General features: G+C 38.0%; 1 protein-coding gene across 8 annotated transcripts in view; it reads left to right on the forward strand.

The window, feature by feature from the left end:
* DGKH (diacylglycerol kinase eta) overlaps positions 1-10,995 on the forward strand; it is a 204,342-nt gene extending 193,347 nt beyond the window's left edge. For 3 of the 8 annotated variants that reach the window (XM_077974410.1, XM_028837488.2, XM_015120975.3), the window contains 2 exons: positions 195-325; positions 7,947-8,735. In XM_077974410.1, the coding sequence (XP_077830536.1) occupies positions 195-325; positions 7,947-8,036 (221 nt within the window). In that variant the 3' untranslated portion in view covers positions 8,037-8,735. Of the gene's footprint in view, positions 1-194; positions 326-7,946 lie in introns of all 8 variants that reach the window. The other 5 variants (XR_013408040.1, XR_013408042.1, XM_077974407.1 and 2 more) reach the window with 3 other exon arrangements.
* Positions 10,996-12,599: the final 1,604 nt, after the last annotated feature.

A 12,599-nucleotide genomic window follows, 5' to 3' on the forward strand; every position in this document is an offset into this window, starting at 1 on the left:
TCGGATCGTTGTGTTGATAGTGTATAACTTGCATGGGAAAAAGTGGAACTACGGTTTTGTTGAAACACCACCTTTAACCTTTCTTTTGCTAGCACTGCCGCTGCACTCTGTTTTGCATCTTCTTTGGCCAACCCTTGCTTTGTAATGCATTGAGCATGTAGAAATTAAGGGGGTTTTGCTCTTAACTTTGGTAGTTCAGAAATGGGGCACAGAGGAAGTTGCTGCTTGGCTGGATCTGCTCAATTTGGGAGAGTACAAAGATATCTTCATCCGTCATGACATCAGAGGGGCTGAACTTTTGCATCTGGAAAGGCGAGATCTTAAGGTATTTCCTTTGTGCTCTTCTGTTCTTGAAAATTTTATTGCAAAATGGAATCCTTTCTCCTGTGCCTCTTCTGATATGTGCTTTTAGCTTCGCTTATGTTATGCAAATGTGTAGTAATCTAACATTCACCGTCCTGTGGTCTGAGTTTCTTGTATGCTTTTTAACAAGCATGTCAGCAGTATTTTCCTGGCAGAATCACTCTATTATAGCTAAAGCTTAGCATGAACTTAGTAATTTTTCTCTGCATCCAGTGATATGACTGTTCCTGTGCTAATATTTCCAAATGGATCATGTTTCCATCAGCTCATTTTATTGCATCAGCATGGAAGGTGATAATTTGGCTGAAAATGACTAAAATCTAATATATGGTTAACAACTAAAAATTAATTCAAAATACCAATAACAAAGCCTTTCTAATATATGGAATGAGAAGAGAGACTTACAGCAATGACTACTTAGAGTCTTACAATTTGTTGTGTTTTTAAATCAGCCTTTTTTAGGTCACATGAACAACCAGACTGAGAAATTCAAATTTCCTTTCTATGACATATTGTTAAAATTCTATTATTCTCGAAACGAATTTTTTTTCTTTAGTAAATGAGGTAAAAATTTTGCCTAGCTTTTGCTAGAAAACAGCTCAGAGCCTATTGGTTATTTATGACGAGAGAGAAAATTATTCCTTCACCATCTGTAGCATTTCCCTTTTATTCTTTGGGTGAAGTCTCAGTAGTGGTGGAAACAGCTGAAGTAGGCTCTCTGGCCAAGGTTTAGAAGTAGGATTTTGTCATGTTGTATTTTCTTACCACATACTGCCATTTTAAATTTCCAATAAGTAGTAACATTTGTTGGAGTGATTCCTTTCCTCTAGACCAAGTTCTAAAATGCATTAAATTTTATCATAATACAGAGAATTCCTAACAAATTAATGAACTGTTGCACCTTTATCTACAAATATGTTAGCAAAAATCTTTGAACAGATAATAGGTAGTATAAAGATCTGTATTAGACAGATTCACAAAGAGTTTTAGCACATCAAAAGGTGAGCACCACTTATACCTAAACAACTTTAGCCATAATAAAATAAAGTAATTAATTAATTACCTTAATTGAGAGTCCTAAATCTGGAACATAGCAAAATATGTAGTATTAGAGTTCATAAAGCAAAAGTTGGCTTCCAAGCTTGAAATGAGTCCACAAAAAAGTAAATGTAGGGGGGATCATGATAGCCAACATGTTTGTGTAACTTCTGATATCCTTGGCAGATAACAATATTTATTAATGACTGTTTAATATATTATGCTAGCTTCTCTGCATGATACCTGCCCTCTAGAAGCATGCATCGCATTTGCTGTGAATAAGCACACATTCAAGGAAAAGACTGTGTGTATGTATAAAAAATATACATACATAAATGCATATATGCATACATGTTATATATATACATACAAACCTATAGAAATATACAGGTAGGCACACAATGATTGAAGCAGAATGAATGTGTAGAATGGAAGAACATACACTAAGGCAAAGTTAGAAAAGAATAGAAAGGAGATGGTTAAGAATTATGTTAGAAAACATTCTTTTGCTTTTCGTGGGACTTTTTTGTTCTGTTTTGTTTTTATTTTTAATGCAAATTACATTCTCTGTCTTATTGACATGATTTTAAAAACTGTATTGGGTCTGAAACAAGATGTCGGAGGGTGGATGAGAACAGGAGCATTTCACAGAAAGAGTCTTCTATAGCACAAAACCATAAAGCTAGAGAAGAGCTCCCCTTGTTCTCTGCGGTTGTAGCTGTCAGCAGCGGCAAGTCCTTCGGACCGAAGCCTCTAAATGCTGGTGAGGGATCACTCACTGCTTAGGTACTCCATTGCTTCCAGTACTACTTTTGAATATGTCAGTGGCACACAGGTTCTCTCTCAGCCCTGCCTGACCTGATTTGTGAACTTTTGGATTACAGCACCAACTGGCTGCTTGGTACTCAGGTATTATACAGGGATATCAATCTCTATTTTTGCTTTTTAAAAATTAATTTATTTTTATTTATACAAAAATATGTGGGTACAGCTGGGCACGGTGGCTCACACCTGTAATCCCAGCACTTTGGGAGGCTGAGGCGGGTGGATCACGAGGTCAGGAGATCGAGATCATCCTGGCTAACACAATGAAACCCCATCTCTACTAAAACTACAAAAAAACTAGCCAACTATGGTGGCACTCTCCTGTAGTCTCAGCTACTCAGGAGGCTGAGGCAGGAGACTCGCTTGAACCCAGAAGGCAGCGGTTGCAGTGATATGAGATCATGCCACTGCACTCCAGTCTGGGCGACAGAGCAAGACTCTGTCTCTAAAAATGAATATATACATATGGATACAAGTGCAATTTTATTACCTTCATAGTGGTTAAGTCAGGGCTTTTAGGGAATCCATTACCTGAATAACATATATTGTACCCGATAAGCAATTTCTTATCCACTCCCTCCTACTCCCTTATCCCTCCAAGTCTCCATTGTCTATCATTCCACTAGGTCCATGTATATACCTGTTTAACACCCACTAATGAGTGAGAACATGCAATGTTTGTCTTCCCGTGTCTTCTTGTTTCATTTAAGATAATGACCTCAAGTTCCATCCAAGTTGCTGCAAAAGACATGTTTTCATTCTTTTTTAAAAAATTCTTTTCTATGGCTGAATAATATTCCAGTGTATGTATGTGCCACATTATCTTTATGCAGTCATCCATTGATGGAAACTTTAAGTTAGAGATTTTCAGTCTTAACATGTCCAAAAGCAACTCTTGAGCTCCTATTGCACTCCTGTTCTGCCCCTTCTCCAGTGCTCTGCCTTTTATAAATCAGACCTCTGGCCCTTCAGGCAGTCTAGGCAGAGAAATGAGGGTCATACTTAGCACCTTCCTCTTTTTTGTCAGTCTTCCCCTAACCCATCAAGCCCATCACCAAGTCATGTTGACTCTAATCTCCATTCACTTCTCTTTATCTCCTGTCCACAATCCTGCTCCATGCTACTGTCCAGTTTTGCTTGTGTAGGGTCAATAGCTTCCTAACTGGTCTTTCCACTGCCGCTCTTTGTCTTTGCAGTCCATTATCCACATTGCAAACAGAGTGTTATTTTAGCATCATCAATCAGGTGTACACTTTTCTGCTTAAAACTTTTCAGTAGCTGCCCATTTCTAGGGAATAAAAACCCACATCTTTTTGCAGGCCTACAAGGTCCTGCCTATGTATTCGACCTCCTGTGAAGTCTCTGGCTCCTCCCTGGGCCTTATTTCAGTTGCTTAAAAATACTACACTTTTTCTCACCTTAGGGATGTACTCTCTTTTGCTGTGCTTCTTCCCCTACCCTTCACCTGGTTAACTCCTGCTCAGAGATTAGCTCAAGTGTTACTCCCATATCACCAAAACAACTAGACGTAGCGACATGACAGTCTAAAGTTGGGAAAAGGAAAAAAAAAATATATATATATATATATATATACAGAGAGAGAGAGAGAGAGAGAGAGAGAGAGACTCATTCTGTCACCCAGGATGAAGTGCAGTAATGCAATCATGGCTCACTGCAGCCTCAGCCTCCTGGGCTCAGGTGATCCTCCCACCTCACCTCCTGAATAGCTAGGACTACAGGTGCATGCCACCACACCCAACTAATTTCTTTTATTTTTTGTAGAGACAGGGTCTTGCTATGTTGTCCAGGCTGGTCTTGAACTCCTGGCTTCAAGCAATCAGCCTGCCTTGGCTTCCCAAAATGCTGGGATTCCCGGTGTGAGCCACCATGCCCAGCCAGGAAAGTATTTCCAATGTGCTTTAGCAGATAAGGAAACAAACTGATTGCATCATTTTCTCTGCTAGAACACAGTAGGAGAAAGAGAGACACCAAAGAGAATGGTAAACATATGGTGAGGGTTTTTTGTTTTTTCTATTTGGAAAGTTGTGTATGTATGGCTGGAAGGATAACTGAATATATACAAAGCATGCTTTGTCAAAATTTGGACTGTTTATCCAAGGAAAGAGAAAGCTACTCATATGATAAAAATTGGCCAGGCATGGTGACTCATCTCTGTAATCCCAGCACTTTGGGAGGCCAAGGCAGGTGGATCATGAGGTCAAGAGTTCAAGACCAGCCTGGCCAACATGGTGAAACCCCATCTCTACTGAAAATACAAAAATTAGCTGGACGTGGTGGTGCATGCCTATAGTCCCAGCTACTCAGGAGGCTGAGGCAGGAGGATCACTTGAACCCAGGAGGCAGAGGTTGCAGTGAGCCGAGATCATGCCACTGCACTCCAGCCTGAGTGAGAGAGTGAGACTCTGTCTCAAAAAAAAAAAAAAAAGAATATGGTAAATATTAATATATAATGATATGTGATAAAAATAAAGATATAACAAATGTCACAGCATAGCTTTATTACAGCCTATACCCTAGAAGGCATAAAAATATTGAACTCAAACTAAAACGTCAAAAGCAATTACAACAAAAGCCAAAATTGGCAAGTGGGATCTAATTAAAGAGCTTCTGCACAGCAAAAGAAACTATCATCAGAGCGAACAGACAACCTACAGATTGGGAGAAAATTTTTGCAGTCTATCCATCTGAACAAAGGTCTCATATCCAAAATCTACAAGGAACTTAAACAAATTTACAAGAAAAAACAGCCCTCATTAAAAAGTGAGCAAAGGACATGAACAGACGTTTCTCAAAAGAAGACATGCAGCCAATAAACATAAGAAAAAAAAGTTCAACATCAGTGATTATTAGAGAAGTGCAAATCAAAACCACAGTGAGATACCATCTCACACTAGTCAGAATGGCAATTATTAAAAAGTCAAGAAGCAACAGATGCTGGTGAGGCTGTGGAGAAATAGGAACGCTTTTACACTGTTGGTGGGAATGTAAATTAGTTCAATCATTACAAAAAACAGTGTGGCAATTCCTCAAAGACCTAGAACCAGAAATACCATTTGACCCAGCAATCCCATTACTGGGTATATACCCACAGGAATATAAATCATTCTATTTTAAAGATACAGGCACACATATGTTCGTTGCAGCACTATTCACAATAGCAAAGACATGGAATCAACCCAAATGCCCATCAATGGTAGACTGGATAGGCCGGGCACAGTAGCTTATGCCTATAATCCCAGCACTTTGGGAGGCCAAGGCAGGTGGATCACGAGGTCAGGTGTTCGAGATCAGCCTGGGTAACATAGTGAAACCCCGTCTCTACTAAAAATAGAAAAAAAATTAGCCGGGCATGGTGGCGGGCACCTGTAATCCCAGGTACTTGGAAGGCTGAGGCAGGAGAATCATTTGAACCTGGGAAGCGGAGGTTGCAGTGAGCCGAGATCACGCCATTGCACTCCAGCCTGGGCAACAGTGTGAGACTCTGTCTCAAAAAAAATAAAAAAATAAAAAAAATTGTAGACTGGAGCAAGAAAATGTGGTATATATACACCATGGAATACTATGCAGCCATAAAAAGGAACTGGATCATGTCCTTTGCAGGAACATGGATGGAGCTGGAAGTCATTATCCTCAGTAAACTAACACAGGAACAGAAAACCAAACACCACATGTTCTTATAAGTGGGAGCTCAACAATGAGAACACATAGATACAGGGAGGGGAACAACATACACTGGGGCCTATTGGGAGCACAGAGGGAGGGGAGAACATCAGGATAAATAGCTAATGAATGTGGGGCTTACTACCTAGGTGAAGGGATGGTAGGTGCTGCAAACCAGCATGGCACACTTTTACCTATGTAACAAACCTGCACCTCCTGCACATGTATCCTGGAACTTAAAATTAAATAAAATTAATTTTTAAAAAAGTATAGCTAGTAAGTTATTGTAACTCTATGGAAAACATTCTTCTCATTTTATACCCAAATAGTAATTCTAAGTAGATTCTACCTCCCCCAAAGAAGATTTAGTCTTGAGAATACAACGTATTTATGGCCTAAAATAAAATATTTAATATTTAAATATATTTTGTAATTGGATACCTATGTTTTCACAAAGAGGTAAAGATATTTAAATATTCCACTCAAAAAATCTAAATGTGACTGTAAATGCATGTACATTTCAAATTTAGGTAGCAAGCATTTGTATGGCCTTGCTTTTAAGCTTGATACTTTAGCAGATATTCAGTAAATGTATAGTAGCCTTAGGACTAATTTTGGATGCCCTGTGTCATAGGAGAAGATATTTTTCTGAGTCAGTTAAATATCTATGAAATATCTTGAAATTATCTCGTTTGACAATAGCATTGGCTATGAAAACAGTATTTTCCAGAAGGATTCATTACTGCTGAAGAACTCCAAGAGTTCTTAAAGGGTAAAGGGGAGAAAGAGAGAGACAAGGACAGAAGACTTAAACCAGTTTGATCTATTTCATTTAAAAGTTGAAAAATAAATAAATTACCAAACAGGGTGGATAGTTGCATCTTTATCTTCTCAGACAAGTTACGTTATTTTATAACCTTGGTTTTTTTTAGGCCATTTTGGGAGTCATCTTTTTAATAATTTTCAAATAGTTCAGTTTTTTTTTTGAAGAAGTTGTCTTCACATATTAGCAAACTGACTATGCCCTTTCACTTAAAGAAACTAGGATTTGGAGGCTGTAATTCTTTGCTTTAGTTTTTCAGAGAGTGAATAACTAGCGGTTATTCACCCTTGGTTAGTTTTAATTTATTTCTGCAACAGATATTTGCAAAGTACTTGCTGTGCACACTCTGCAGTCATCATCTATTTCTGAAAGTTAAATATTGAATTCTTGGCACTTATAGGAAGAAGTTTCTTTAAGAAACAAGAATAATAATTTTGAGAGAAAAGAGCCAATAGTGTTTTGAGGGAAAGCATCAACTAACAGATAATTATGTGATTTTTTACACACATACATTACAAAGTATAAAGACTATTTAAATTAAATATTCCTCTCAAACAAAGACTTGTAATGCAACTGCAAATGCATATAGAGTCCAAATTTATTTAGCAGGTACTGGTATCTTTCTCTAGAATTAGGTCTCACTTTTAAATTTAATATTTTAGCGCAAGAAATGTTGTCTTAGAACTAATTGTGGGTGCCCTGCTGTCCCACATCATTTTTTTCTCAGAGATCCCAAAAGAGCCTTTCTAAGAGGACAGAGAGAAGAGAGGGGGGGAAAAGAAAGAAAGAGAGAGAGAGAGAGGAGAGAGAGAGAGAGAGGAGAGAGAGAGAGGAGAGAGAGAGAAGAAAGAAAAGAAGAAAGAAAATTTAGGTTTTGACTCTTGAAGTCAAAAGCCACTGTGTATAATTACAAGAATGTCATAGTTAAGAGTTTATGTAGAATGTGATTTTTTTTTTGTACCAGTTGGGAATTCTTCAGTGTCAGGTTATTTTTGTTTTATAAACTTATTTTTCTACCTTTCACTTCCCGAATCACTGAATATAAACTAAAATGAATGAACTGAATGCTAATTATGTTTCTTACTGGTTAAATATTTAATCCCCAGTTTTCTATTATCAATACACTTTTTTCTTTTCTTTCATTTTTAAAATTTTCTTTCTGCCTTTTTTCTTTCATTTTTAATTATTTCTACCTTTTTCTGTTCTTTTATTTTAGGACCTGGGGATACCGAAGGTGGGCCATGTGAAGCGAATTCTCCAGGGAATTAAAGAGCTTGGAAGGAGCACTCCACAGTCAGAGGTGTAATCATATTAGTGCTATTCTTTGGAAGAGAAGTTATTGCCACTTAATACAAAGTCCTTGGAAGCAAGTGGTGGTTCTTGTAGTTTTCTGCGTAGATAAGTAAGCACCACTGAAGCACCTCTATGGCTTGATATTTTGCTGTGGGTGAAATTTTGATTTGAGGTATTAGAGAATATTTTTGTGCCAAAAAATACATTCCACAAAGCCATTTTCTTTTTGTGCAAACCTGACATGTTCAAATATATTGACAACAGTAATAAGGTAGGAGGAATCTGAGACGATTGCATTGTCTAAAAGGTGGAATTGCAAAATGTTTACTTTCCATAGATCTGGTCTGATGGAATGTTCCTACTGTGCAACTGCATAACAATATGTGGTTAAAACTTCCTGGGTTTCATTATTGGAGGCATTGGCCATTTTCTTAAAATCAGTAGGTTAGGAGACTAAAATATAAATTAAGTTGTGTTTTGAATGTAGATTGGTATCACCTCCAACTCCTAGTGCTTAGTGGTCAAGAATATGTTGAAAACCTGCCCAATACTATGAATGAATGCAAATCTTAATGCACGATGTTCCTGCCTGAAATGTCTTTCTTTTTCTTGCATGTCACATCTAATATTGTAACACTTTAAATAGCTTTCATGTCAATTTTAATGTTAATGGGATTTAATTTATTACTAAAGTATATTTTTGTTGGCTAAGGGCACTGCACTTTTCTGTTTTTTAATGTGGAATTTTGCGTAAATATTCTGTACCTAAGACTTTGTGAATGTGTGTCTGTGCCATAATCAACAATGATATACATGTATGCAAGTCAATTTTATTTCAATCTATCATAAGCAGTAGGCGTGCACGTTAACAAAATTCTCTGGGTATTTTCATAAAATTACCTGCTCCCTTACCTGACAAAACTTGTTACAGCTTTCCAAACTAAAATGTCCACATTTCGTTTCTAATTTTTAATTTCAATTTAATAATTATTTAATATTCTGTTTGAATTTATGATACAGTGAAGTGTTGATATCCAGGAATTCCCTAAGGTCCCAACCGAGATTTATATACTGAAAGATTACCCAGACTCACCCACTCTCTATAGTGGCTTCTGACACAAACTTTCCAACAGAAGAGATTTAAATTTTTTCTTAAGGGCTTTTTGTTATTGTTATTATTATCTCACTTAATTCTTAATTCCTTTCAGGTGGATATTATTTTCCTTTTTCTAAACCACTCTACTTCAGTGTAGCTTATTAGAAGTCAACATTACACTGGTCAAATCTTTGAAAGCCAAAGGCATACATATCAAAAAGTCACAAAAATATCCTTAAATAAGCTTTCTTTAGCCATTATATACCAAAACATTAATTATAATATTTTAAAATATTGTATATAAGAGAAATAAACAGGGTACTGACTCAGTGGTGATAATTTTTATGAAGCAGCCTGCTAGGTTCTTAATAGATATATGCACACACAGATATATACATATACACATATATGTGTGTGTATATATACATACACATATACATTTATATGTGTATATATATACCTACATACATATAATCTTGTGATATAGCATCACTGATAATTTTCTAGACAATTATTTCCCAGTGTTTAAAGAGAAATACTAATAGGCGAGCATTTAAAATGAACTATTGTCAGGCATATTATTTAATTATATCAAAGGAGTTTAACTGTTTGACACTTTACTCTTGTTTATAACTTGGGTATTTAACTACTAGTAAAAATCACAAAATTTTGATGTCTTTAAAATAAATGACCCTGAGGGATTCCTGACCAAGTATGTCTGACTATATATTTTACCTAAGTTGTAAATAAATGGAAATTTTCCAAAGACAGTTATATCAAGTAGTTTAAAAAGAGTCATGAGACTGGGCGCTGTGGCTCATGCATGTAATCCCACCACTTTGGGAGGCTGAGGTGGGTAGATAATCTGAGGTCAGGAGTGCAAGACCAGCCTGACCAGTATAGTGAAACCCCATCTCTACTGAAAATACAAAAAATAGCCAGGTGTGGTGGTAGGCACCTGTAATCCCAGCTACTCAGGAGGCTGAGGCAGGAGAATTGCTTGAACCCAGGAGATGGAGATTGCAGTGAGCTGAGATCACACCACTGCTCTCTAGCCTGGGTGACAGAGCAAGACTCCATCTCAAAAAAAAAATAGTCATGAATTACTCAGTTTTTCTAATTATATCTGCACTTATGAAGTCAGAGGTCTCCTTTTTCAGCCCCTCTGATAGTCCCACCTAAGTGCTGTTCTGTAAACACTTTCCTGTGCAACCTAACAGAGGTACCAGGTTCCCAGAACTCTCTGACATTACAGATCTCTGTCCATCTCTACTCTCTGACATTACAGATCTCTGTCCATCTCTACTAAAAAAAGGAAAAGTGAGGGCAAGAAGGGGAAGAACTCTAGCATAAAGAATGTATTAATATAAATAGCTATATTGATTTTCACCCCTCATCCCCCTTTGCTAATAGAAAAGAGTCTAGCTTATGACGTGTCCCAAATTTAAGAGTGTGATGTGAAGGATTGAATTTTGTTGGTTTGTTTGGTGGTCTTTTCACTCGCAGGTAACATCTTTTGTATATGCTGTAAAGTCTCAGTTAATGGAATCCTACAGTACATTTCTGGCTGGCTCAGTTGGTAGAGCCTGAGTCTCTTAATGGAATCCTTAATTAGCCAGAATTTTCCTGCAAATGGCTTTGGATGGGGGAAATTCTATAAAATGACAATTTGGATATACTTTTTGTTAAATGAGAGCAATTTTCTCTATATGCTTCGTCTCTGCATGGCTGTACAAGGCCCAAATGACTTCACTGACACCTGTTTCCAGGAGGGGGTCTTCAGAGTCTCCTTAGGCCCCTGTCAGTATCATAAATAATTCCTCTTCTTGTAGTAGATGCGATTACCAAAAAAAAAAAAAAAAAAAAAAAAAAAGTAGGGAAGAGCTTCTCCACGGGATCGGATCACAGCTTTGGGGAGTGGGATGGGGCCTCTATGCTTTGATCCATGCATGAGCTGGGGTCAGAAGTTCCCACCTGCACCTGACTGCAGTGACTGTAATGGCTGGAATTGTCAGCTCTTCTCCCGGATAGGCTCTCCTTCACCTGGAGGATGGGGGCTGGTGGGAGGTCAGGGAAAGGGAGAGCGTCAGCCAGAATATATTTTCTTTCAGTTCCATTTCCTGAGGAAGAACTTGCTTTTAAAGGAGGTAAAGGGACAGAATCAGACCTAAATAAAATTCCTGAGTATGCAGTATTTCTCTTTAGGGTCTCTTCACCTCCCTTTCTGAGTTTCTTTCCTACATTCTGGCTCTTCATTTTCGCAATGCCCAATGCAGTCATGGTTGCTAAAATTCTCACTGCTTTCTGCTTTCCTTTCCCCATCAATTAATCCACTACAAAATGACCCCTTTCATTTCTCGCTTAAGCATACATGGTGGGTCATTTAAGTGTTAGAAAGACAACAATTTAAAGACACTAATTTTACAGCTGGCATTATATAAAAGGATACTTGCTAGATAATCTAAATGAATTGATGGATTAGATCATTTGGGGCTGTGATGTATATTGTTCTTACTGACAAGAAATGACCCATGAATATCTAGATCTATCCTATCTGATATTTTAGCTACATGTGGCTATCTAAATTTAAATGGAATTTCATTAAGCCAGGCACAGTGGCACACGCCTGTAATCCCAGTGACTCGGGAGGCTGAGGCGGGAGGATGGCTTGAGGCCAGGAGTTTGAGACCAGACTGGGCAACATAGTGAGACCCTGTCTCTGAAAAAAATATTTTTTTTAACTAGCTAGGCATGGTGGCATGTGCCTGTAGTCCCAGCTACTCTGAAGGCTGAGGTGGGAGGATTGCTTGAGCCCAGGAGTTCAAGGCTGCAGTGAGCCATGGTCATGCTACTGCCCTCCAGCCTGGGCAGCAGAGCAAGACCCCTACTCTTTAAAAAAATTAACTTAATTAGAAATTCCATTTCTCAGTTGCACCAACTACATTTCAAGTGTTCAGTAACCACAGTGGACAGTACAGATGTAGAAAATTTCCATCACTGCAGAAATTCTATTGGACAGCTCTGGTGTAGATCATTGCTACTCAAAATGTGATCCATGGGGCAGCAGCCTGAGAGCTTACAGAAATGCAGAATTTCAGGTCCACTTCATATCGACTGAATCAAAATCTTCCTTTAGCAAAATTTCTCAAATGATTAGCACTGGCCTACATCCATTTTATCCTTCCTTAGCTATAAGGGATGTGAGGTCCAAGGGCTTCAAAAGGTCCCTGGAATAGCTTGTTCCTTCATCCACTGTTTCCTATTCATTCTTCAGCTAATCCCAGCAATGAGCTGAAACTCATTCATCATCCTTGCTGAGTTTTATTCTCAATCCTTATTCCTCACTCTGGTTCTAGATGAGCCTTCCCTACCAGTGGTTGTATTTTGGTAACCAAAGTGGGACACAGGAGATTGGCGGACCAACACAGCTGGCCTTTCTCTAGCCCTCCCTCCACCACTAAGTCACTAACAATCCACGTT

Source organism: Macaca mulatta, chromosome 17 (assembly GCF_049350105.2).
Source record: "Macaca mulatta isolate MMU2019108-1 chromosome 17, T2T-MMU8v2.0, whole genome shotgun sequence".
Classification (NCBI taxonomy): Eukaryota; Metazoa; Chordata; class Mammalia; order Primates; family Cercopithecidae; genus Macaca; species Macaca mulatta.